Below are 23,569 nucleotides of genomic sequence, written 5' to 3' on the forward strand. Positions count from 1 at the left end.
CTGACAGAAAATTTAAACAAATGGGCAAACATAGTTTCGTATCTTTTACTCGGTATTTCAACGAGAAAGAGGAAAACGAAGAAGAAGAAGAAGAAATAGAAATTGAAGCGTTACGAAAGGAATGTCGACGAAACGACAGAAAACGACAGAATTCGCTTGTAAGCGAAGCGAAAGGACGATCACCGTGTTTCATCAAATGATTCGATCGTGTCTGCAACGGGAGGATACAGCTTTTTAGTTTCTACTTTTTTTTCTGTTACGGCGCACGAGAGTTTCCTAATATCCGTTCTCGTTCGCGAAATCAAAGCGATTACCCACGCTATGTCGCGAGTACGCGCGTGTACCAGCACGAACCGTGCTGAATTACGATTTCCCATTGTTAAAAGTGCTTTATAGCGAAGCCAAAAATCCGAGTTTTGTCGGAGAAACGGTATATTATCGTGCTCGTTATCAGAATGTCGCGAAAGCGGAGATTCGTAATACGATAATTCTGTATGCGAATTTTAAACAACGTCCCATTATGTCTATTCTCGATTTCATCGTGAACCCCTATCGTAACACGAACGTAAACTGTAATACTATTACGCTATATAATATAAATTTTAAACAGCACACGATGAAGCAGATAAAAAGAATACCGGAGCAAAAGAATGTAATTATTTTTACGGCCCACGCGGGTTTACAGGTAAAGAAGGTCGAAAGCCGAAAAAAGTTGGTTGCGAAATAGGAAGAGGAAAAAATGTTGCATTCGACGAGATTCGTGTCGAATCGAATCAGTCGATCGAATCGCGGTTCTCTGGTCGATCGGACGACACGAATAATCGATAAGGAAGTACGGGCTTTTACTTAACAGGGAATTAAATCATGGGTGAACCTCCGCTTCCGGCCCGGGATCATTTCATAGCTTCTCTGTTCACCGTCGTTGTCTATGTTCCTCTTTCTCCCTTCATCCACTCTTATGGTCATTTATCTGCCTCTCTCTTTCGTTCGCTCACGCCCTTCCTGTGTTCTCTTACCGAAGATGTAGAAGTTCCAGGGAAACTTCCTTTGGCGAACGATATACGATACTTGCACCGAGCGGATCGCAAATAACAGACAACGATCTTCGACAAAGATTTTTGTCGAACAGAAGCCGAATAAAGCGAATATCGGGCTACGGATATCTATTCCGTCTTCGATTCTTTGATGCGACGGTGCACTTTAACCCTAATCGTTTCAAGTACGTTCTTTGAAAAATATCATAAATAAGAATACAATAAGTATAATCAACGCCATCATTCGAATGATCAGAAATCTAAACTACCCTCTAATCGTTCTAAACATCAATCTCGAAAGAATACAAATACGACGATAAAAAGTTTCATCGACGAAATATCCGATCAACTTGCTACCATGGCTGAACCATCATCCGAATCATCGGGAAATTGACCTACTCCCTAACCATTTCGGATGGGTTTCTCCTTGTCCATCAAAAAAAAAGACCATCGTAAGGCTATTCGCGGTAAAAATGGTCCATCTCCAAGAATACTGAAAGAAACGGTCCCAACGGCGTTGGAGCACTTGAATTTCCTCCCTGTTCCCGTGAAAATTGTCCGATCCCATTGTAAATGGATCCAGGGTTCTATCTCGAGTAGAATCTCGTAATCGAAACACGAGTACGCGCACGGTACGAGCCGAAAACCACCTAAGTGGCCGAGGCAATGGCACGGGAGCATTCTGGTGGCACAGGATATCCGGAGTGGGAGTTTCTATGGCGCGGCTCCGCTTTTTTTTCCCTCCCTTCCTATTCTCTCCTTAGTTCGAATAAAACGTGCCGATTCAACGCTTCGAAACGCTTCGAAACACGACAGGCCACCATCACGGGAGACGCTGAAGAGGGCAACGGGAGGATTCGCGTCTCGCAAACACGAACCGGCCATTGTTCGTGGCCAGTTTCTGCTCGTACCTGCCGTGACATTGCGATTTTACGGAAATTCGATCGATGTTTTTTCTCTCTGTCCGATGGAAATCTGTTTGGTGCTAGGAAAACGATTCTTCCGGCTTCGCTACCGGAGAACGGGACGATCGGACATTTTATAGAACCTGTGTTCTGCTACTTAGGGGACAGATTACTCGAAAGCGTGACTTAATCCTTCTTTGAAGAAGTACGAGCTCTTAATAGTCGACGAGGGTGATTTTTGATTGTCAATCGTGGTAGCAAATAATCGATCGAAAGACTACGCGAGAAAGAGAGAAAAAGTCACGTACCTTTCTGTAGAAGCTCGAGGTGTTCCCACAGGATATCGCCCATGAAGGCTGGAGCACGTGCCAAAAAGGATTCCTTCCCCATGGCACAAATCTGTTTCCCTGTCATGTGTTGCCAGGGTTGCATCGCCACACCCTCCAGAGAAAACTCACCGATTGCCCAGTGCAACCAGTGAGCTACAGCTGCTTCCGACCATTGCCGCGGGTCTGAAATATATTATCGACTTAGCACAGATATCGTAATTTAGGTTAAAGTGAGCTACTTAAAATTGGCTAACTCGAGCATCTTGAATTTACCCAAATTTTTTTGAAACTCTAGTTAATTAATTATCTAAGCTCGAGATAGTTCTTAACTAGTCGAAACTTATACTTATCTATGTAGGAGTCTGAACTTTCTTAGAGCCGAAGAGAGGTATCTACCGGTGGAAGAAAGCTACGCTAATTAAGCGTTTGCGCGGTTCGAGTTAAAGGTAGAGATAGGGGAGCAGAATGAATAAAATATCACGATGGAAGAAACACGAAGAAGAACATCGCCGAACGACACAAAGGCTTTTCGAAGAAGAAAGAGAGACAGAGAGATATATAGCGTCGGGTTGACGACATGATCGGTGCTCAGGCCCGGCCATCTTTGGTAGAAGTAATACCGAGAAACATTGGAATGTCCCATTTGAGGTGCGCGCCCATATTTGCACGCGTGTCTTGCATTGTTTCGCGGTATCTTCCCGCGTAAAAGTACAGTTCGGCTCATAATGCAAACAGAAATTACGAACGAACCGTTCTAACGCGCGAGGCTGTTTCCTTTCTCTTCGGCTTCGACGCTCGCCATCGATTCGTCGAAACGTGCGTAAACGAATCGTCCGAAAGAATTCGTCGGTGAAATTGCTAGACGTTTTCGACGAAAGCATCGAAAGCGAAACCCCCCGATTTCTCCTCGGCCTTCTCTCCGCGATCTCGATGCGTATTCCACTCCGGCCGGTGATAATGCACCGAGCGTAATCTAATGTAATACAGGACTTTTAACTCCCACCCGCTGATTTCACCTTATCTGCCGGCTGATTACGTCGTAGGAAACTAATTGCCTAGATTAGCCTATTGCGGTACGGTTGATTAAAAGCTGTGCCAGCGAATCAACGAACAGCTCGCCGGTCACGAGGAACGATAGCGAGCTTCCCTTATGCACAAACATTTATTTATTTCGGTTATTTGCTAAGCAGGTTTGCGAGAGACGCTCTCGACCAAGATTTGCCTACTTATTCCCGTGTCGCGTTTTAAACGCTTTCCGATTCACGAGAAAAACGTACGACGAATACCGAAGGAAACTTGGAGGTGAAATAAAAGGAGCAATCTAAAACTAGAGAAAAGAAAGAACGAGGAAACTAAGCAACGAGTGGGATAGGTTTACGAAAAAGTGGGGGAGAGTCTGTTAACAATGCTGACAAGGAATAAGTTCGGCAAACATCGGCGCGATCCTCAAATATCGGCGGTCGCTTTGATCGTGCCGTGCCGTTAGACACTTGGCGTGGCTCGGGGTCTCCTCTTTGCTCTCTCACCTTTCCTCTATTTATGTATTATCGCCGTGGAACGATCCGTCGCACCGCATCGCACCGCGTCGATCCGCTTGCTCGTTTTCCACGAACGCGGCCCTCTTCGCGAGCCCGTCTTTCATTCATAAAAACCGCCTTAGACTCGCGAGTCACGTACCGATCCGCGAGATCGAAGCTACGACTAAACATTTCGATATGGCCATACAACCACTACGTGATCGATCTTCTCCCTCTTCTTTCGCGTTCCTGCCGGCTGTTTTCAATGTCTTACCGTGTACCTTCCACTTTTATCGTCTCTTTAAACGACTTCGGCGACCTGCGTGCAAGCACGCATGCTAGAACTTTTATTACCTTTCAGCCTCGCTAATATTCCAATTATTTAGCTTCCAGATTTATAAATTTCCGATCGACTAAGCTAACTAAATCGAAGGTGTTTAATTTTCCGCAAATAATTGCAGAGTACAGTGCGCCTTTCCCACCGAAGAAAACGTCGATTGTCAAAGGTGTCCGAAAGCGGTCGTAAATGTTAAAAATCGTCGATCCTTAAACGCAAATAGCCGTCGCAGGTGCCACGCGTAGAACCTTTTACGACAATAATCGACAAAATACCGACTGTGATTTTGGAGGGTTGGTTTAGGAACCGTCTGCGTTACACAAGGACCAAGTTTACCTACGATACGATATACCTGCTCTTCGCTGATAAATTTCTTCTAGTCTTCGTGAACAGGTGGACAACGCTTTTGCTTTTCCTCCCTTGCTTCCGAGCGTTAAAAGATTCATATAATTTATACAAAATTTCATGCGAAAACAATTGTCTTATTATCTAACAATTCTGTTATTCGAGCAGAATAATCATTCGAGCTCAAATGGTATTTTTTCATGAACGATAATCGATTATACTATAATTTGTATGTCGGTTATAATTTGAGCAACGATCGTAAAACAGCAAAATATGTATAACATTTATGACGTTAATTAATTGTCTGAGCATCGTAGCGAGCATTATGACGCACAGGGCCGTTGAAAAATTCATTAGTCGTCTGTCCGAAGAAGAATAATTCTATTCATTACGATCGAGCGACACGTGCCACTACGAATTTACGCGATTCACGAATTCTAAATTATGCGCAAAATTCAAACGGTAGAGAACAAAGGATCGCTGAAAAATATTCAGTTCGTTCGACTGGGGAAGCGAGAAATAAAAACATTGCGTTCTGTTTATACGAAAGCGTCGGAAAAAGGAATAAACGGTCGAGTAACAGGGGTTGCAAGTTCCAAGTGTCGAAGAACAATTTGTCGATGCGTGGCCGAACGATACGTGACGAATCGTGCTGATTCGACGAAGAAAATGCATCCTTGGCGGCGCTTATTATTCATAAGAAAGTCAGATTCTGAATAAATCATAATAACGAATGCGTCAGAAGACTCTGACGTCCTGCAATGCAATCGTAAATGCACGCCGTGTTCCCTTGCAGCAGGTGCTTCTTCGACGGTTGTAGCACACGCGTGCGAATAGCTGGCTAACATCGACAGTGAACCTTTTATGTTACCATTTCGCTAATTCCGTTTACTGACAACCAAAGGAAATGCCGTGAGTCGCTAATCGACGCTCGAAGTTTAACTGTAGGAGTAGGTCCGAGTCGAATTTCGAGATGTAAGTTCAGGTTCAAGTTTACGTACAACTAAATATAGATCTAGATCTAAATTTAGATCCGAGTATAGGCCCGAGTTTAACTTTAAGCATGGATTAAGCGTAGACCTAAGTTTAGATTCATGTTCAAGTTTAAATGTAAGTCAAGGTCTAAGATGACTGTCATTATCAAAATCTCCGGAGTCTTAATTTGGTAAAAATTTTCTACGTTGCTGCCAGAAACAATCTTGTTACGTTTTAATTTATAGCCACGGGTTAGCTCGTAAGAAGGATATAACTGGAAACAAAACAGAACCGGAGTAAAGAAAAGAGAAAGGAAAGGGAGATGGGGTTGTAGAAGGAAGAAAGAAAGAAAAAATAGAATCGGCGCGAGTAGACGGTCCGTTCGAAGTGGAACGACGCCGCGAGGTTGCTCGTTAGGTTCACAGAGGTCAGACTGTAGGTGATCTGGCCGGAGGGTACGAACCCGGGGCATGTAGACCGGAAGTAACGTCACACCCGCGTGGCTCTGAATGCGCATACCGGATGTGTGGCATCGGCTCCCCATCAGAACCATCAACATCACATTCACAATTCCTGCACATCGCCGCCTCGTCGCACATCACATCACATCGCGTCTCCTCTCTCCACGCACTCGCGCACTCACGCACCATACAATTTTTTCCCTGTTTTTCGACCGACACGCACTCTTCTCCTCCGCCGCACTCCTCTTTCTCCTCGTCCTTTGGCGCCGATTTTTCGACAAAATTTCTCTTGTTCGCGCTCGACCGTGAACCATTGTGCAACGAATCGAGAAACTCTATCTGTTTCTACTTTTATCGAGTCTTTCATTTTTTCTTAACGCTTTCATTGTCACCGACAAATACACGCTATTACAGTTCATTATCCACCGGTCCTGCTAAAATAGCCTGGTCGAGTAGTATGCAAAGTGAAAGAGAAATAAGAAAAAATTAAATACAAAAATGTATAGCAATGTAACGTGTCTTCGTCTTTCGAGGATGTCTCAATGAACAGTACCAAATGTAGCCATCGATACAAAAACTGCTCCCGTTGAATCGAAGTACAGTTCGTTAAAACCTCGATCGTTACGAGTTAAAGGAATTTGTTCTCTCTGAGTTATAGGTGTTGTTAAGTGTCCAATTAATTCTGCTAATCGTGAGTTACGATCACTTTCGAATTTGAGATAGAAATCATTGATACATATATGTCACTGATGCCTGTATAAATTTTCCAAATACAACTTTCTCCTTTTCGACCGAACACGGTTGTCTCTCGTTATATCACCAAGACGAGAAGGGAAGAGCTCCACTATTAATTAACGAGTTTCTTTCATCCGAATGATCAAGTAGCCTGGTATAAATTACGTTTGCCAAGCCGATCATTATCGATCATCGTGCCAAAATTACGATCGCTTCTGCGAGGATGGGTACGTAGTTTCGATGAAAACGTCAAAGGTTCGCGAATGGAATCGGATCGAATCGAACTGAGTCGAGTCGAATCGAGGTATCGCGGCAATGATCCTGTAATTAGAAGTCGTTGAGAAACCTGTACGCCGTGGAACGTGCACGAAGAAAGAAGGAGAGAGAGAAAAGGAGAGGTTTCCGCGAGGCTGGAATACGTATGCGAGTAACGAAACGAGGAGAAAAAGGCGGCACTCACCTTTGGTTATGTTCAGACGGACTCGTTCCTTCTCCCACGAGGCGAAAGAGGCCTCTAGGGCCTCGGTCATCTTCTTGTTGGTCCCAGGTGTTAACGGCGGCACTTGCGCCGGTATATCTACAACAACACAAGATAATACATCGATTAAACGACTGTACGCACGAAAGAAACGCTAAAACGGTCGTTCGCGTATATCAGTACATGTGATTTTTGTTAAAGGCGTTTCCTATCGTGTCGATGACACCGCGTTTCAGGGCACGTTCTCAGACATGCATATTCTTCCTTTTATTCGGCAATGATTATCTTAAGTAACAGGTGCAATGGACACAAGTTAAAAATTTAATATACAATACTTGACTAACTCTTTCTTCTCCATACGTACGTTCATCATAACCCTTTGCGCTCGAGAGGCGCCTCTTAGGCGCCATTGGATGTAATACAATAATTTAAAAGAAGCATTATTTAATTAATTCTATAATAGTGCTTATGTGATGTATAAACATAGTAAAATAGACAATAGTGGAAATTATTAGTAGAGAAATAATAACTTCAAAAGAAGTCACTTAACATTTTAATTAATATTTCGAAGTTGCTGTTTGCAAACAGTAAAATTATCTTCGAGTGCAAAGGGTTAATACTTATACGAGACTTTGTACAGATAAGTAGAAGTAATAGCTATCACTTTTACAAATGAATTGCACGTGGATTTCTGTATTCAAGAAATGCAACTTTTCCCGGGTAACATCTACGTAATAAAAGAAACAAAGGTATCCGAAACGATCGAATTCCTGCGGCTCGTAGGTGGTAAGAAAGGCGTTCAAGGATAAAACGGACAAGTTGAAAGCGCGGAGCTTCGCGTGTGTGAGAAGCCAGGTTAATGGTACTTTTCACAAAGCAGTGGTGCACACGCAGAAAGGACGCGTGCTCGTGTAGTTGGGTGTAGCAGAAAGAGAAGAGAGGAACCCGTGTAGACGAAGGAGCGTCAGGTGTCGGTCGCGGCGACGGCGACGGAGGCGACGGCGGCAAGAGCAACGAAAGCGAACAGGCAAGGGGGCATGCACACCATCCTAGATAGCATCGTTGTTGCAGAGGGGTGCAACTGGCGGGCAGGTGCAGGTGCATCGGCGTCGTCGTCGTGGTTGTAGGTACGCTTGCTCTATGCCGTGCGCCGTGTACGCCTTATGGCGTTCGCGCGAAATACACCATCAAATGTGCCGCTCGAGATAGCGCGTCGAGAAATTCTTTTCCGTCGTTCGACATCGATCCTAACGCGCCACCCACAACTTTTGGAAAGGTTACGTTCCTTAACACGAACAATTATAATCACCTTCGTCTTCGTTATATTTCAAATATAGTCGATGATCGATTTTGAAAATCTTCGAATCGTTTAAAAATTTGTTAATTTTAATAGGGGAATGGTTTTTATATTGAAACGAGCAAAAGAAATGTTACAAAGAAAATGGCGAGGCCAAAAGAAAGGAAGAACGAACGGAGAAGAATACAAAAAGAAAGCAACAGTGTATCGAGGAGAAGTTAGAGACGTACGATTGGATGGCACGAGTCGATAAAAATCGTGTTTCTTTGGCGAGCTCAGGGATATCTGCACAGCTGGATTTGCATGGCTATAAGCTCTTTCAACGGCGTACCGCCGAAACTCCATTAGGTATGTATGGCGTGCACGCACGGTAAGTCTCCCGTAACCCATAAGCACCTTTGTCTCTACGCGCCACGCACGTACACGCACGCACACGCACGCGTGCCAACGTGAATTTGCATACCGACGCGCGGTTACGAACTCGGGGGAAGAAAAAGTATCCAGGCGTCGTTTAGACTCGAAAAATCTTGCTTCTTCGCTCGTGCCAACTCGAACGAGCTGACCGATAGAAGGTTCTAACACGCTGTTAAGCGACAAGGAATTCTCCATGGATACTGGTAATATTGTACATACATCGTACAAAGGAAATATGTATTATAAGTAACTATGTTACCTATTCAAATCTTGTAAACAATCACAGGAAGAGATCATAAATTGTTGGCGACGAAACAAATCGGAGTGTTCTTTACCGCTCCGCGATCCGACGCTTCGTTTCCGAGATATAAGCGATTTAAGATTGGACAGGCAACTTCCGGTGACCGAGGAGCACCGAGGAAGTCGAATACCTAATTTTCAATTGCCTGTCCGTCGAAAGCGAAGCTTCGGATTGAAAAGTGCTAGAGGACTTTTCGATTTCGCTTTCTGCACAGAATCGATATGTTCGCTGCATGAAATTTTCCGCGCACGATTAAGTTCTGCATCGTTCGCGAGGACAATTCGCAATATTTTGAATATTTCGTGAGACGAGTGCAAAGCGATGGAAGATGACATAGAATCGTGGTCGTTATAGAAGGAGGCAACGATCGAAAGGCGAGAAGGAAAAGACTCCCATGGGAGTCGAATCGAAAACCCCACGTGCCACGGCGCAACGCCTGGGCGTCGTGGACGGAATCTCAATCGGCGAACTCTTTTGCAAAAACGACGCCTGTGGGTGGCTCGTTGAGAATGCCGCATACGATCGAACACGACGAGCCGCGTCGACGCCACCGTGGATTCCGTGGATCGCGAATCGTTGATTTATCTCCTTTATCGAACGGACCACCGTGATAGCGAATCTTTATTTTTTCTCTTCTTCTAGTCATAACGCGCGAAATTTTTTAGCGACAGTCCCCGGAGTCGGCGAATGGATCTAATCGCGATCGATGTAATTGCTGCTTGACTAACTGCGGAGAAATCGAATACGCGATGCATCTTCTTATCTTCGATTACCGATCAATCACTGCCGTATCACCGTGATAGACGTCGTAATAGTATCACCTATGGAATCAGATGTTCCCCTCGAATTCATACAGGGATTAAGAAAGTATTAGCACATCGACGTAATAATTGTGCGTAACCTTTAATTATGGGCGTACATCGTATTTTGCAGTCTTGGGCTCTCACAGACTCTTCTATACACTTTCACGCGTAATTACGAAACTAATTAGTGTATTGTTATTATAAGTATTTATATAACTAGAATGAATAATGAAAAAACTATCAACGAATCTCACTGGGTATCTCATGAATCGGATAATCGATCGTTCTGCGCCCGTTATAACCCTGACACGTACTAAATTCGCAAACTTCGTCCCTTCGAATAAACTACTCGAAAAATATTGTTACTTAAAATTTCAAGAGTATTCGGAAAGAAGGAAATTCTACGAAATTCGTACGATTCGGGAAGGGTTGGCACAGCTGCGAATTAATTTCTGTTTTATTCGACGTTTTTACCGAAAAAACTCGATACGGAGACCGATATCGAAGCCAACGATGTCCAACGATGGGCATTGCTTAATCGAATGGAAATGCAAATGGCTAATGACCCGCGACCCAGCCGACATTTGACCCGTCTCGTTCAACATAAATTTGCATAGCTCGTGTTATTTGCGGCCTGCTGCTACGTTGTTCACCTATGGCTGTCGGTGACACCAGCACAAATATTTCTTTTATCCGATAACCTTAATTGACTTAAAAAACGCATTTCTATTCGACGAGGATCAGGATTCGCTGGAACGCTGCTTTCGGGGACTCTAAAACGAATTTATTACCGCCTCTCGTTCTCCCTGTTGAATTTTCTTCGGCATTAAGGGTGATTAGGGCCTGCTCGGGGGATTAGATTTCTCAGGTATGCAACACTGTTCTCCCGGGGTCATTCGGATAACGCGTTTGGCTTTGCCGTCAAATTTTTTCACGGAATACGTATATTGTTCGAAGCGGCACAAGTTTTTTATATTTTTCAAGACAGATTGTAATCAGGAAATCGGTGAACTCGCAGTGGAAGCAGCGTAAATGTTTAATAGGTCAAAAAGATAGCATTCAATTGCAAATATTTGGAACGCTATTATTTCAGTTCGTATGTAAAGAAAGCAATTATTTAAACTTTGAGAAAACCACTTAAGAGCTTACGTAACGATTTACTCTTCGATTAATTGTCATTACGATAGTTATCGTACGTTCGCGAAAGATACGTTACACGCGACGTTTTAATCGGCAGCGGATATTCGATGAAATATATTCGGATAAAAACGGAGTTAACGAAGTTTTCGTTACGCACAGAACGTAACGTCGATAAAAGGTTTCTTCTGAAAGTTCACCGTTCGTTAATTACACGAGATAGAAAGTGTGTGCTCCCGATCTGCTTCGCTTCCGTGGTTTCTTTCACTTCGAAGACGCGAATTTAATAATCGCCCTTGCTTCGCATTTGGTATTCTAAGGTCGATTTACATTTTTGGTCGGCGATTAAAACACCTTTTTATTTCGAACATTAATTATCGCCTCGAGTACCGTCTCACCCGTATCCGAACGAGATCCGAGTAACGTACGAATGTTTGCATAGATCTATCTGTTCCTTACGTAAAAACCATATCGGTGAAACGATTAAATGGCTATAATATACGTATACGCGATAGTGCGTGCGAAGATGAAGACGATCGAAGATGCGGTTAACGAAGAAATTTTACCGGAAACGCGTGGAACGCGTCAACCAGGATTAAAAAACGAATTCTGACTTTTCCCTGTCTATGCTCCGTTGGTTATGGGGTCGTAATTTTTTTTCCCTCCACGTGGAACACGCCAAAGTAAGTTTGTAGACGAGTTTAACGGACACGGGGCACGTGCTGGCGTCTTCTGGCTTATCCCTCTTTCCACGACGACTCTGGAATATACTCAGCAGCCAAACAACTGCGGCAGCTGTCCTGAACAAACTACTAGCCTGTGCCCTGTGCACGGGACGCGCTTCCAAAATTTACATTTTACATTTTCACCGAGTTGCATACAATTTTCAAAATTTCTTCCCCGTTCGCGTAATTACAAATAATTGGTAGGTACTGCCTTACGAGATAATTATAAACAGTGAAATGATTGCCTGAGAATTTCACGACGATTACGGCGTTCGACCATGTGAATACACCGTCATAGCGAGCCTTTTTCTTTTCATGGTTCGCCAGAAAGAAAAACGTTTAATCGCTTTTCGCACGCAAGAAAGTGGTCGTCGGTAATTTACACCAGTAACCACCGCGATCGTTTTTTCTTTTATTCGAAACACTTTTACCCAACAGTTTATCCCGCTATCGCTACTACTAATTGACATTTCCCCCTTTATCTCGATCTTGCTAATTAACGCATTCAAATCGCAGTTGTAACGACGGTGTCGCAATGTTACAGTGATTTTTTAACGTTTCGAGAGTTCGACAACCTATTATTGCCAGATCATTAGACACGTTTATTGTACGTGGATCGAGGAAGCCGAATCTTTCTATTTAAATGTCGTGGTCAGAAGTGTCTACAGAAATAATTTTCGATAATTCTAATTATCGGTAGACGAGTGTCGGAAAGAGAGAATTATAGCGCATTTAATCTCGCTAATTAACGCAACACATGCTGCACCGTTTGAACGCGCGCTAAGCACGTACGTGACCCTCGTACACCTGTTGCACGGCTCGAGCCCTCCGAAAACGTGCAACGCGTTCGATCGTCAGTTACGGGAAGCCACCCTAACGTTCCTCCACAGGGAGAGTCCAATTTACCTCTGGAAAGGGAGGGAATACGAGACGAACGAGGGTTGCCCGGGTAAAAATAAATTTCGACGAATAGATCTCCATCCAACAGCCGCAAATCTCCGGGGAGCTTTCGTATCCTAAATACGGGGAAAAATCTGGGAGCATTTGGAAAGTTTATCGAACGGTGATCTGGTAATTTCCATGCACGCGCAAACATCCTGTCTGGTTAACGAGCAAGGACACGCGTGCTTGTTAGCCCGTGGTTTTCCCCCGAAGGGACTGACCAAGACTGCCCGGTAGTTAGATAAAGGCTTATCTATCTGTGCACAGTTTGTTTGCACGCGGTGCCCACTGATTCTGATGGTCTTTCCAACCACGCCCCCGTTCGCATGCTTAAAAGTCATCGCCACTGATCGTTGCTAACCCGATACAATATTTTTCCTTCGCTATCTTCGATACCTGTCATACGAACATGTGGCGTTTACCACTTCCGCTCGGAAATTTTGTTTCCAAGCTTAAACTGCGCCCCCAAAGAGGATCGTAAAAGATGAACTGGATATCAGAAATGAAAAAATTCGATAGACATTCGTAAGATCTACGCAGAGTACTTTCCCATCCCACAGGTTTGCAGAGTTAAAATTTTGTTTCATAGTCGAGGAATTACAGTATTTTCCTTGGTTTCCGTTGAACGAGAACGGATTGCGTCCATTGCAACGCTTTAACGGTCATCATACCGATAATTAAAGATTATTAAGACGTTGAAGGGTTTCGTACTTTCCCCGACTAGGAGCGAACCAATTATTAACTCGTTCTGTCTGTTGTTATCGCGTCGAAACACGCGGTTTCGCGATAATCATGGTCTAACAATACGTCACCACTGCTCGTTAGCATCGTGCTTATCGAATCGCCGCGATACAAGGACTTATCGAACCCAGTGGTCGCCTATGACACCGCAACCAGGATTACCGTGGTCCTGGATTCTTTCTGCCTTCTTGCTTCTCGATTTATCTTTAAGGAGATATCGTTGCAATGTTTCCTTATAGATAATCAGAAACGTGACATAACTTTGATTCTGCGATAACCGCGATAAATTCTTACGTCTTCGAAATTTGCATTAACGTCCAAGTAGGGCGTCAAAGTTAAATCTCGACTGAAACTGTGGACAAAAGTTCGTACCCTGCAGACTGGACGCGATCGATCCACGAGAACCGTAAAGAATTAACGAATGGAAAAAGGGTCTTCTTTCGTTGGTAGCAACAAGTGGCGTTGTTAGCGGCATCCGATTATCAAGAAACCGCGTGTTTCACCGAGATATCGCACAACCGGCGTGTGTCCCGTGATAATGTCGACGCTTGCCCAGTCAACTTCCTGACCCGCTTCGACGGAGATTTGTCCACCTAACCTAACCAGCTTTTCGACGCTCTTCGAGTGTGCGTGTAAATAAGAAACATACCACGACATTTCCCCGTGCGATCACGGAGTGGACAATTATCGCGGCACGGTTGATTAGCCGGTTGCTCCTCTCGCTGCTGTTTCAACCGATAAAACGCTCGATTATCGGCTATCGTTCGCGGACAAGCTTTTTTCCTGGAGAAAATCCTATCGCCATCGGACATTAAGCGACTCGCTAATTAACAAACCTCGTGCTCTTAAACCTGGGAACGAGATAAGACAAGAAATCCAGGAAAAAGGAACGGGAGACGAGTCTTTGATTTCGAGATGATCGAGTTTCCGAAAGGGTTATTAAAGATTAAAAGTAGAAGTCAATGCAAATTTGTAGCTACTTAGCGTACCCATCGAATTGTCGAAATTTTTATTTATCGACAAATTTATTCGACTGTCGCATATCGAATGACCAAATAATTTTGGTATATCAGAAGTTGAATGCGTTCAACGTAATTGAATAATCAAAAAGAGAAGAAAATTGTAAGTAACGTCGATGTAAAATAAGAAGCCGTCAGAGGACATCCAAGACTATCGGTCTTGTATCTTCCTCGGCGTAATCGAACATACGTGATACATTAAACAGCGGTGTCTAAAAAGCCCCATGCTAATTCGAGCAAAGCAATTCGATTCGATCGGTCGCGATCTTGTTTCGATCGCAAGAACGATCGTAGACTCGGATAACGAGAATCGAAGCAAAAAATGATCGAGCCTTACGTCGTCGTAGCTGCTTTATCGCGATTCCACGGTGCCCGTGCAATTTCCCTTCGTTCAATTACCCGACTCGAAAACCGGCGACCTCGTCAATTAATAACGACGCGAAATGAGAAAGTAATGATCTTTGCTGCTCGTTTTCGATCAATAATATCGGCGAAACCGGTAGCTCTTGCCACTCGACCGTCCATTTTTTCTGCTTGCAACTTCTTGGATCTACGATTTAAAAATCAATTTTATCGCTTTATCGGTAATCGCGTTATTTGATTTTATTACGAAAATACAAATAAGTGATAGAACGCGTGGGGATATGAACGCTTGGTAAAGCAGCGCTTATTAGAATACTGTTGGCGATACAACGCGTGGTAATTCGGCGAGTGATAATATAATTCGTGGCAATACAACGCGTGGGGATATGAACGACTGGTAAAGCAGCGCTTATTAGAATACTGCTGGCGATACAACGCGTGGTAATTCGGCGAATGATAATATAATTCGTGGCAATACAACGCGTGGGGATATGAACGACTGGTAAAGCAGCGCTTATTAGAATACTGCTGGCGATACAACGCGTGGTAATTCGGCAAGTGATAATATAATTCGCGGCAATACAACGCGTGGGGATATGAACGCTTGGTAAAGCAGCGCTTATTAGAATACTGTTGGCGATACAACGCGTGGTAATTCGGCGAATGATAATATAATTCGTGGCAATACAACGCGTGGAGATATGAACGATTGGTAAAGCAGCGCTTATTAGAATACTGCTGGCGATACAACGCGTGGTAATTCGGCGAGTGATAATATAATTCGCCGCAATACAACGCGTGGGGATATGAACGCTTGGTAAAGCAGCGCTTATTAGAATACTGTTGGCGATACAACGCGTGGTAATTCGGCGAGTGATAATATAATTCGCGGCAATACAACGCGTAACGATCCAACGCTCGATAGTGCTACGCGTGATAACAGAACGTGCTACAATTAATCGGTTGGTAGCACAACGCGTAATAATACAACGCGTGGCGATTCACTGAGCGATAATATAATTTGTGGTAATACAACGCGCGGTGATCCAACGCGTAGTAGGAACGCGCAGTAGGTTAAAACATAATAGAAAAGCGACAAGTTGAATTAGAATCCAGTTCGAGGAAGAAATAATCTGGTTTCGATCTAAAGGTTCGATTAAATCGCGGCAGAGAGCAAGACGTTCGATCAAATTCCGCTGGAAGGTAAAGAAGCTGGCGTGAATCACGAAAAAGATTAAACGCGTTCCACTCGAATCCGTCTTCGACTCGGTGATATCTACATGAACAAAACGGATCAAAAGCCATTCGCTGGAACCGGTTGCCAGGAAGCAACCGGCAGCATCCTCTTGGATAGCTCGGTGCGCTCGAGACTCGAGATATCCTTTACCCGTGCACGCTCCTCTGTAATCCATCCGTCAGATTTATCATTAAGCACAACTTTCGGTGTAAAATAACCGCTGCGCCACTCGTTGCGACACCTTTGAACGTTGTCGGTATTAATTCCATTTCTTTTAATTTCCTTTTTACTCTCTTTAGTCGCTTTTAACACTAAACCTACCGGCATATAATGTATACCTAATTTGAAATTAAAAATGATGTTAAAAAATAAATGAACAAACGACGAAACATAAAGTAGTACACACATTTATTCTTTATTTTGATGAAAATCAATGCTGATTTCAAGAAATGTATTTTAACAAGATGTGTATCTTATAATAAGAAACTTGTGGAACGGTCATTTGACCGGTTTGGTAGTTTTAGTGTTAAAAAGCTTTCGCTGCTGGACTTGCTCTTGAAACACCAGAACGGAGAAATACGATCGAGGAGTGTATATGAAATCAATAAGGAACGAGGAAGCTTAGCCATTCGATCAAATTTCCCAACTTTGATTATAAAATAATTAGAAAACGAGATGAATTGTAAGGAAGTATTTCTAAAACTTCGATCCAACATTTAGCGAGCAAAGAGAAATGGCTCGTGCTTCTCGAACGAAGGAAGAGTGTCACGGTCAGAGGTCACCCAGTTCTGGAACAAACCTCTTCCTCTTTCGCCCCTTCCGTCCCCGACTACGGAGTCCTACCAACTGCAGGAAGCGCATATGCAACCGGGATGCAGGTTGCACTCGTGCGGCATCCCTGACATCTGTCACGATCTATCTGCCTCCAAAGTCACGTTCGCGTTAATCCGCTACAAACACTACCGAGTAATCGATCACGCGTATTCCTGTTCTCAAAGACAGCGTTAACTATCAATGAACTCGCGTGGTACGATCGTACGTTACTTTTTCGAACGGAAGCAAACGAGTTTTCATTCATAAACCGCGATATTAGACGGATTGTTTGATCGTCTCGAGAAAGAAAGTCGGATAGGAGTGCTTTATTTTCCTTTCGCTGAAATTATCGATAAGCGGATATCTCGATCGACGACGTTTTATCGTCGCAAAAACTGAAATTATTAATTAGATTCGCTGATATATCGGATCCGGTACTCGTTCTTTAGTACGTAATTAATGATATGTACACATGTACATACAAGATGATAGAATGTTCGTAAACATTCTGACAGCAGAACTATCGATCAAGATAGGCGTCAGATTTGTCGCTTCGACCTTTTATTTTTTCGACGCCAAAAGCGTGCATCGAATACGAGTAATTATAGCGTTAATCGGTCGGTAAAATAGAAACGTTTCGATATTTGGTCGAAAGCGTTCACGCTATTATAACGTGAAAGGGTTAACCCTGATTCGCAAAGTAACGCGTAGTACTACGTTCGAGCGATACATATATGTATATAAAAAGTGACTGGTCGAGGCAAAATATCGTAACCACCTCAACACCGAAAGCGTTCGAACCAACTGTGTCAACAAAAGAGACGGCGTTCTCGGCGACGCGTAGTACTACGCTCAAACTCGAAGAGTTACTGTCGTGTCGGCAAACATCGAGCAAAAGGCGACAACGTCGAACGGCAAACGCGAAATGTTTCGCGAACAAAAGAATAGCCGTGTGTGTATGCGTGTAAAGTCACGTGGTTTCATACCTCTGGGCCTGGCAAAGGACTTCATGGCCTTGATTCCCATTCCGGCATAAACGTCGCCGCTGTAGTCGACGTACATGAGTGCCGTCCTCGAGTGCTCGCTGTACATACACGAATCCCTCGGATCACTGTCATTCGCTCGATTTCGCGCCACCTATTACATCACTTCGGTTCGAGCGTGCACGAACAACGCTTCGAAATTTCCGTTCAGCCATCGATCGAGTTTCGATCGTCACGACCGAGGCGTTGTTCGAATCTTTCTATCCCATGCTAGGACCTTTGGGGGTCCTCGATCACGCAGCGCGACGACAACGCGTCCACGATTTCGCACGCGTTAGACGCCCTGTCATTCGGATCCGAACTGGATAGATCACGGTATCTTTTCTCCCGAGGTCGAATTCTTCCAAGATGAGTTTTACGATCCAAATTTAGGGTCGTAGATGGACTTCGAGTTGGACCAATTTACGACTTTCTCTGCAGCATGGCCTTGAAAGTCATACGGTGCACTATACGTAGCTGGACAGGTCCCTTCAGCCCATGACAAGTTCCTCGAGGTTCCGATTCTTTGGGGAATCGGTGCTTCAAAGTTCCGAATACGGTATTTTTAGTATCACAGATTTTCAGTTCGCGACCATTTGTTCCAAGTTCCAATTTCTTTTCGAGACACACTCTATCCGTGGTACCACGTGTCTTTCGTTCATAACAAAATTTTCAAAGTTCCGATGTTCCAGTTCCTTGAAGAGTAAACGGCTGAAAGTCCGAAGATGCACTGTTCCTAGTATCACAGATCGCCGATCAACGTCTAGCGATCGAAAGCGATTCTTCTTCGAAAATCGAACAAACACCGTTTTCGAACGATCGTTCGGTGGAGTGACGACGCGGCACGAGGCGAATAATCGCGCGTAATCCTCGGCGAGGAAGCCGGCGTGGGCTGCGTGTCCAGCATGTGTTCGCTATCGATTCATAACCGCGATCCATGGGCTATTTCCGAATACCTGCTTGCGCAACCGTCCAAAGAGGAAGAAGAAGAAGAAGAAGGAGAAGAAGAAGAAGCGAGTTGGAGGGGAGAGCGGCGGTCCGGAACGGAAACGAAGAACCGTCTCGCGAACCTGGCACCGAAAATACGGCCGAGTTAGCCGGTAACTCGCTTCCAGTTCGGCCGGTTTCGTCTGGAAACTGGTTCGATTTTCGGCTACCGCGGTTCGATCGTGGGTCACTGGCGCACTCGACGCCGCCTCCGCGCACCGGCGGCCTCGTAACTCCTCGAAACTCCTCGAAACACCGATCGCGACGATTTTTCGGAAGAAGATCAAGGATCGAGGATCGAGCCACGATCTCGGCCGAGAAAGAGAGCGGATCCGAAGCGCCACCGTCGCGAGAGCACGTACGACCGCGTTCCGCAGGTAAGTGCGTACGCAACGAGAGAGAGACACCGAGGGTAGGAACCCAGATGAAGAAGAAGAGGTAGCGGAGAAACGGAGCAAGAGACCAGAGAGGAAGAGAAAGAGAAGAGCTACTTCTCTCTTTCTTTCTCTCTCCCTGTCTTTCTCGGCGTGGCGCATTACGCGAGGGAAGGGAAGAATGGAGGGAAGAACGAAGAGGAAGACGGAAGACCGGACGAGGATCGAGAGGGGATCGAGAGAGTTTATTCGAAGCGTCGAGGTGGGGAAAGCGTACCCCGACGGAGCTGGACGCGTACCGCGGGCTTATTCCTTGTCCTTCGTGGAGCTGAATCGCTCGAACCCACGAGATAACGAACTTCTACAGCGTATCGACTCTACATTATACTTTCTATCTCCAACTAATTTTAGCCTCGGCTGGCCAACGGATTACCGAAAAGACGCGTTCCAAGTTTCGACAAATCGCCAGATACACGAGTACGGAAAAAGCACCCAGTTCGAACCCAGTTGGAAGAAAGTACGAGTTTTCTAAAGAGAGAGCGATAAATCGAAAGTCGAATGAATCACGAAAAGTTTTATCGCGATACGCGTTTACAGCAGCGACCTTCGACGATAAGTAATCGAAATCTCACCAATATTATCTCGGTCGATAAAAAGCGTGAATTATTCGATGAATGAAAGACGTGGACGGCTAATCGGGCATAAATCGATACTCGATTTCGACGAATATTTCTGCGGGGGTTCCACTGGATTACGAAAAGTCATTTCCTTCATACTTAGAGTCTTACAAGATAAAATCTTTCGACACTCGATTCGAACTCGATACGAAAGAATCGAGGTATTACAAATTACCTCTTAATCGTTCTCACAAATTTCTTTAGAACGTTCGAATTGAAAATCATGCGGTAAGCTTGACCGACCGTAGTTCAACGATAAAGATCGGGACTAAAATTTGATCGATGCATCGATAAAGCACTTCTCGAAGGCGAGTCTAACTCCTCGAGACACGTTCCGGTACGAACGTGAAGCCGAAGAGATATAAAAAGAAGAGAGCGAGAAATAAGTAATTCAACTGGCGAGTCACTCCGCAACCTCGAACACCCGGAGCGCGTCGTATCTCCCAAGCGCCGATTCTCAAACAGCACCGAATCCAGGTATATAGAAACGCGAATGCAGCAGCCAAAGATCGACACCGTCGAAGACAAAGAATAGGAGGCAAACCCGATAAGCGCGAAAAGCCAGAGCGAAAGACGAAGAGAGAGGAGAGGTATGCCTCTGTCGTCTCGGTCGATCCCCACCAATCCCGGTGCACGTTGGCCTAGCCGCTCTCCACGCTTAGTTTTATGAATGAATACTCTCCCGTCGACGCGGTAAACTCACACTGGTGTCGGCGCACACGACTATCCGCTTCCCGTCTCTCTTCTACCACCCTCTTCGCCGACCCCTCTCCGATCGCCTCGGCCGTCTCGCTCGAACCAGCTCTCTCGCTTATCTTCGTCCCGTTTCATCGTCTCGTCTCGTTCCGCTCGCGACGGCTCGCGTACGTCCGTCATCGTTCAACGGCCGCTTCTTCGCTCATTCATCCTCTTCCGTCGAGGTCTCTCGAGGCTCCGATCCGTCCTTTTCCCGCTCGAGGAAAGCGTACGAGCCGAGTCGGCGCATGCGCGAAAGCGGACGACGCGCTGCCCGCTTCATTCGGTCGGTCGTTGGTTCATTCATGCCGCGCGGCTGCACGACCGCACGTTTCAACCGTGTTGTCCGCTATCCCCGCCGCTTCGACTCGACACTCGCGCTTTTCCTTTTGCCTCGCGCTGCCGCTGACGTCGCGACGCCCGCCAACATACTATTCGCGGGACCAACACGATTCTTGCCCGCGACGAAGTTTACTCTGACCTACCGTTCGGTCGCTCACCGAGGGTGCATCCGCTTCACCCTCCAAATCTTCACCGAGCCTTATATTCCCCCCGTTCTATACGTATTTTCGACACAGGCACGAGTACTTTATTCCAACCTGTGTACAACGCTGGTGACTTCTCAAGAAATAACGGAAACGGAGAAAAAAAGTCATTATCGCGAGAATACTAGTATAACCACCTACATAGAAATAACGTCTGCTGCTCGAAAAGAATATGCGGACAAGCAGATACTGTTCGTTTAAACAGACCCTGCTTGATCTCCCATCTGGAGCGCGAAGATGCCGAAGCCAAATAATCGAGTAGAATAAGATATACTGCCTCGGAATAATCAGATTTCTGAAAGTAGTTTCAATCGGGTAATACCGAGTTAGTTTTCAAACGATTACGCGATATGTCGTATTTTATTCGAAAGAACTTTCCGAATGATCCCGCAAAACATCTTAATCGAATCTTTTTTGCCGCGATCGTATCAACGTTCTTTCTCGAGCGGTAACAGGTCGACTAGTTAAGGCGGTAAAAGTGTAGTCGCGTTGCGCCGATATCGAGAGACGAGTTTATGAATGGTCCAGCGCTGCCGGAAATGCGTCCCGTAAGAAATTTTTAGCCTTGCCCGCGAGCAAGAAGTTTCACATTAATCACACCAGCCAACATCCTCGGCCGGCGTTCGAGCGGGAAAGAGACGGAGGGACAGGCAGAAATTACTCGACGTTGTTAAATAGTGTTTGCGTTCGAGCAGTACGGTGTAATTACGTCTCGCTTCCACCGAATGCTACGTGTTCACCGCGATTATTCTACTGAAAACGGGCCAACCTCGTATTACGTGCCGACTTCCGTACCTACTAGATCTTCAATGAAATCGCCTCTTCTTTTTCATTTTATCGATGCGCTCTTGGGAAATAGCCGCTAGGATAATTCATGGAAGCATTAGCTCTTTAAAACGATGACAAAGGTGAATCCGTAAAAGGTGGCAAAACCGGCCACCGTAATTTAACGGGACGAGAAATGGACGCTGCTTTGAAAATGATAATTAAAATGGGTCAACTCGTTTCGATCGCTGAGAAAAAAATCAAAACTGACATATAATAATTCCATCGAATAATTTTGAAAGTCGCTAGAAAAAAGTCGCCAGTTTCGTAATTTAACGACAAATTAAAAGACTGGTAAAAAGTATAAAGCGAGCAACGGAACCGTGAATGGCAGTGAACGTTGTTCTTTTACAAGCAGGTTGCAACGTTAGAGGTTTATGACTGAAATACGTATCATTAATGAAATGCGGTAAAAACGTGTTTGAAGGCTTAAAAACCATTCTTTTCCGTAATTTCTCGAAGCAAAGCGAGCAATGGACCGGTTTAATTCCATTAACTCCGTCGAAAGAAGAAATTATCGAAACGCGGTGAAAACGGCACGACGAATTCGCGTTCCCACGGTGGTAGTAAACGCGAAACCAGTTCGTTCGGAAAAATAAAAAGAGTCCATAAGCAGCCTGTCACTCGATTTTATCTATTAGCTTGTTTAATAATACGACATTAGCCGGAGAACAGTTACCAACGCTGTTTCTGCTTTATCTCGCGTTGTAATGATACGCTACGTAAAATAACGTGTAATGTCTGAAAATTCTTTTAATAAATCCGCGGCAAAAAGAAGGCGAAAAATGAACCAGGTATACCTCGTTCGTAAGGTCGATCAACTTCTGACTCGATCACGCGATAAGTCATATTTTTCTTATATATTATTGCAACATTATATCGCGATGCGGATAACATGGAATACGCCAAACTTCCTTCAACGATTTCTCCTTAAATATATTACCTTTAATTTCGATGCTTCGATAGACCTAACGGAGCGAAGACATAACCACGCGTCGTATCTAGTAAAAAAAGCGTCCGACGCTGATTTATATTTTTCATTTTCTTGATTATTATCGCGTCAATTGATCTCGGGAATTTTTTATCAACGACGGACTCCGTAAATCATTTAGCAATTGTAACGAGGAAGAATTCTTACGGTTGTTATTATATTCCTAATTGCTTTCTAATTACTCTGCGTTATCCTTGATTACTGGGTATCAATAATCCACGCTCTAGTTGTTCTTGACGCTCTACTCGAGTCTCTCCTTATTGTCTTATTAGAATACGAAGCCTTATTGTACTTCTATTTTCCATGCTATCCGAACTGATTACTCGAAATTATCAACCGAATAATTCGATGGAAAATTTAATTTTCTTCGAGGGCAATTATATATTAACGCGTTCACTGGCACGGTAAACACCGGGCCTGACACACTTAATAATACAGATCGTTAATGATATAAATTATCTTTTCGAAATGACCAGTTATTTATGTACTAGCTATTTTTCCAATT

At 44.5% G+C, this 23,569-nt stretch overlaps 1 protein-coding gene across 6 annotated transcripts in view; it reads right to left on the reverse strand.

Annotated features, from left to right (window-relative positions):
• The window catches only part of pnt (ETS transcription factor pointed), a 102,435-nt gene that overhangs the window by 22,215 nt on the left and 56,651 nt on the right, over positions 1-23,569 (reverse strand). For 4 of the 6 annotated variants that reach the window (XM_076529025.1, XM_076529024.1, XM_003706805.3 and 1 more), the window contains 2 exons: positions 7,099-7,215; positions 2,248-2,451 (listed from right to left, as the gene is read on the reverse strand). In XM_076529025.1, coding sequence (XP_076385140.1) covers positions 2,248-2,451; positions 7,099-7,215 — 321 coding nt within the window. Of the gene's footprint in view, positions 1-2,247; positions 2,452-7,098; positions 7,216-17,894; positions 20,648-23,569 lie in introns of those variants that run through there. The other 2 variants (XM_012293704.2, XM_076529026.1) reach the window with 2 other exon arrangements.

Source organism: Megachile rotundata, chromosome 2, assembly GCF_050947335.1.
Source record: "Megachile rotundata isolate GNS110a chromosome 2, iyMegRotu1, whole genome shotgun sequence".
NCBI lineage: Eukaryota > Metazoa > Arthropoda > Insecta > Hymenoptera > Megachilidae > Megachile > Megachile rotundata.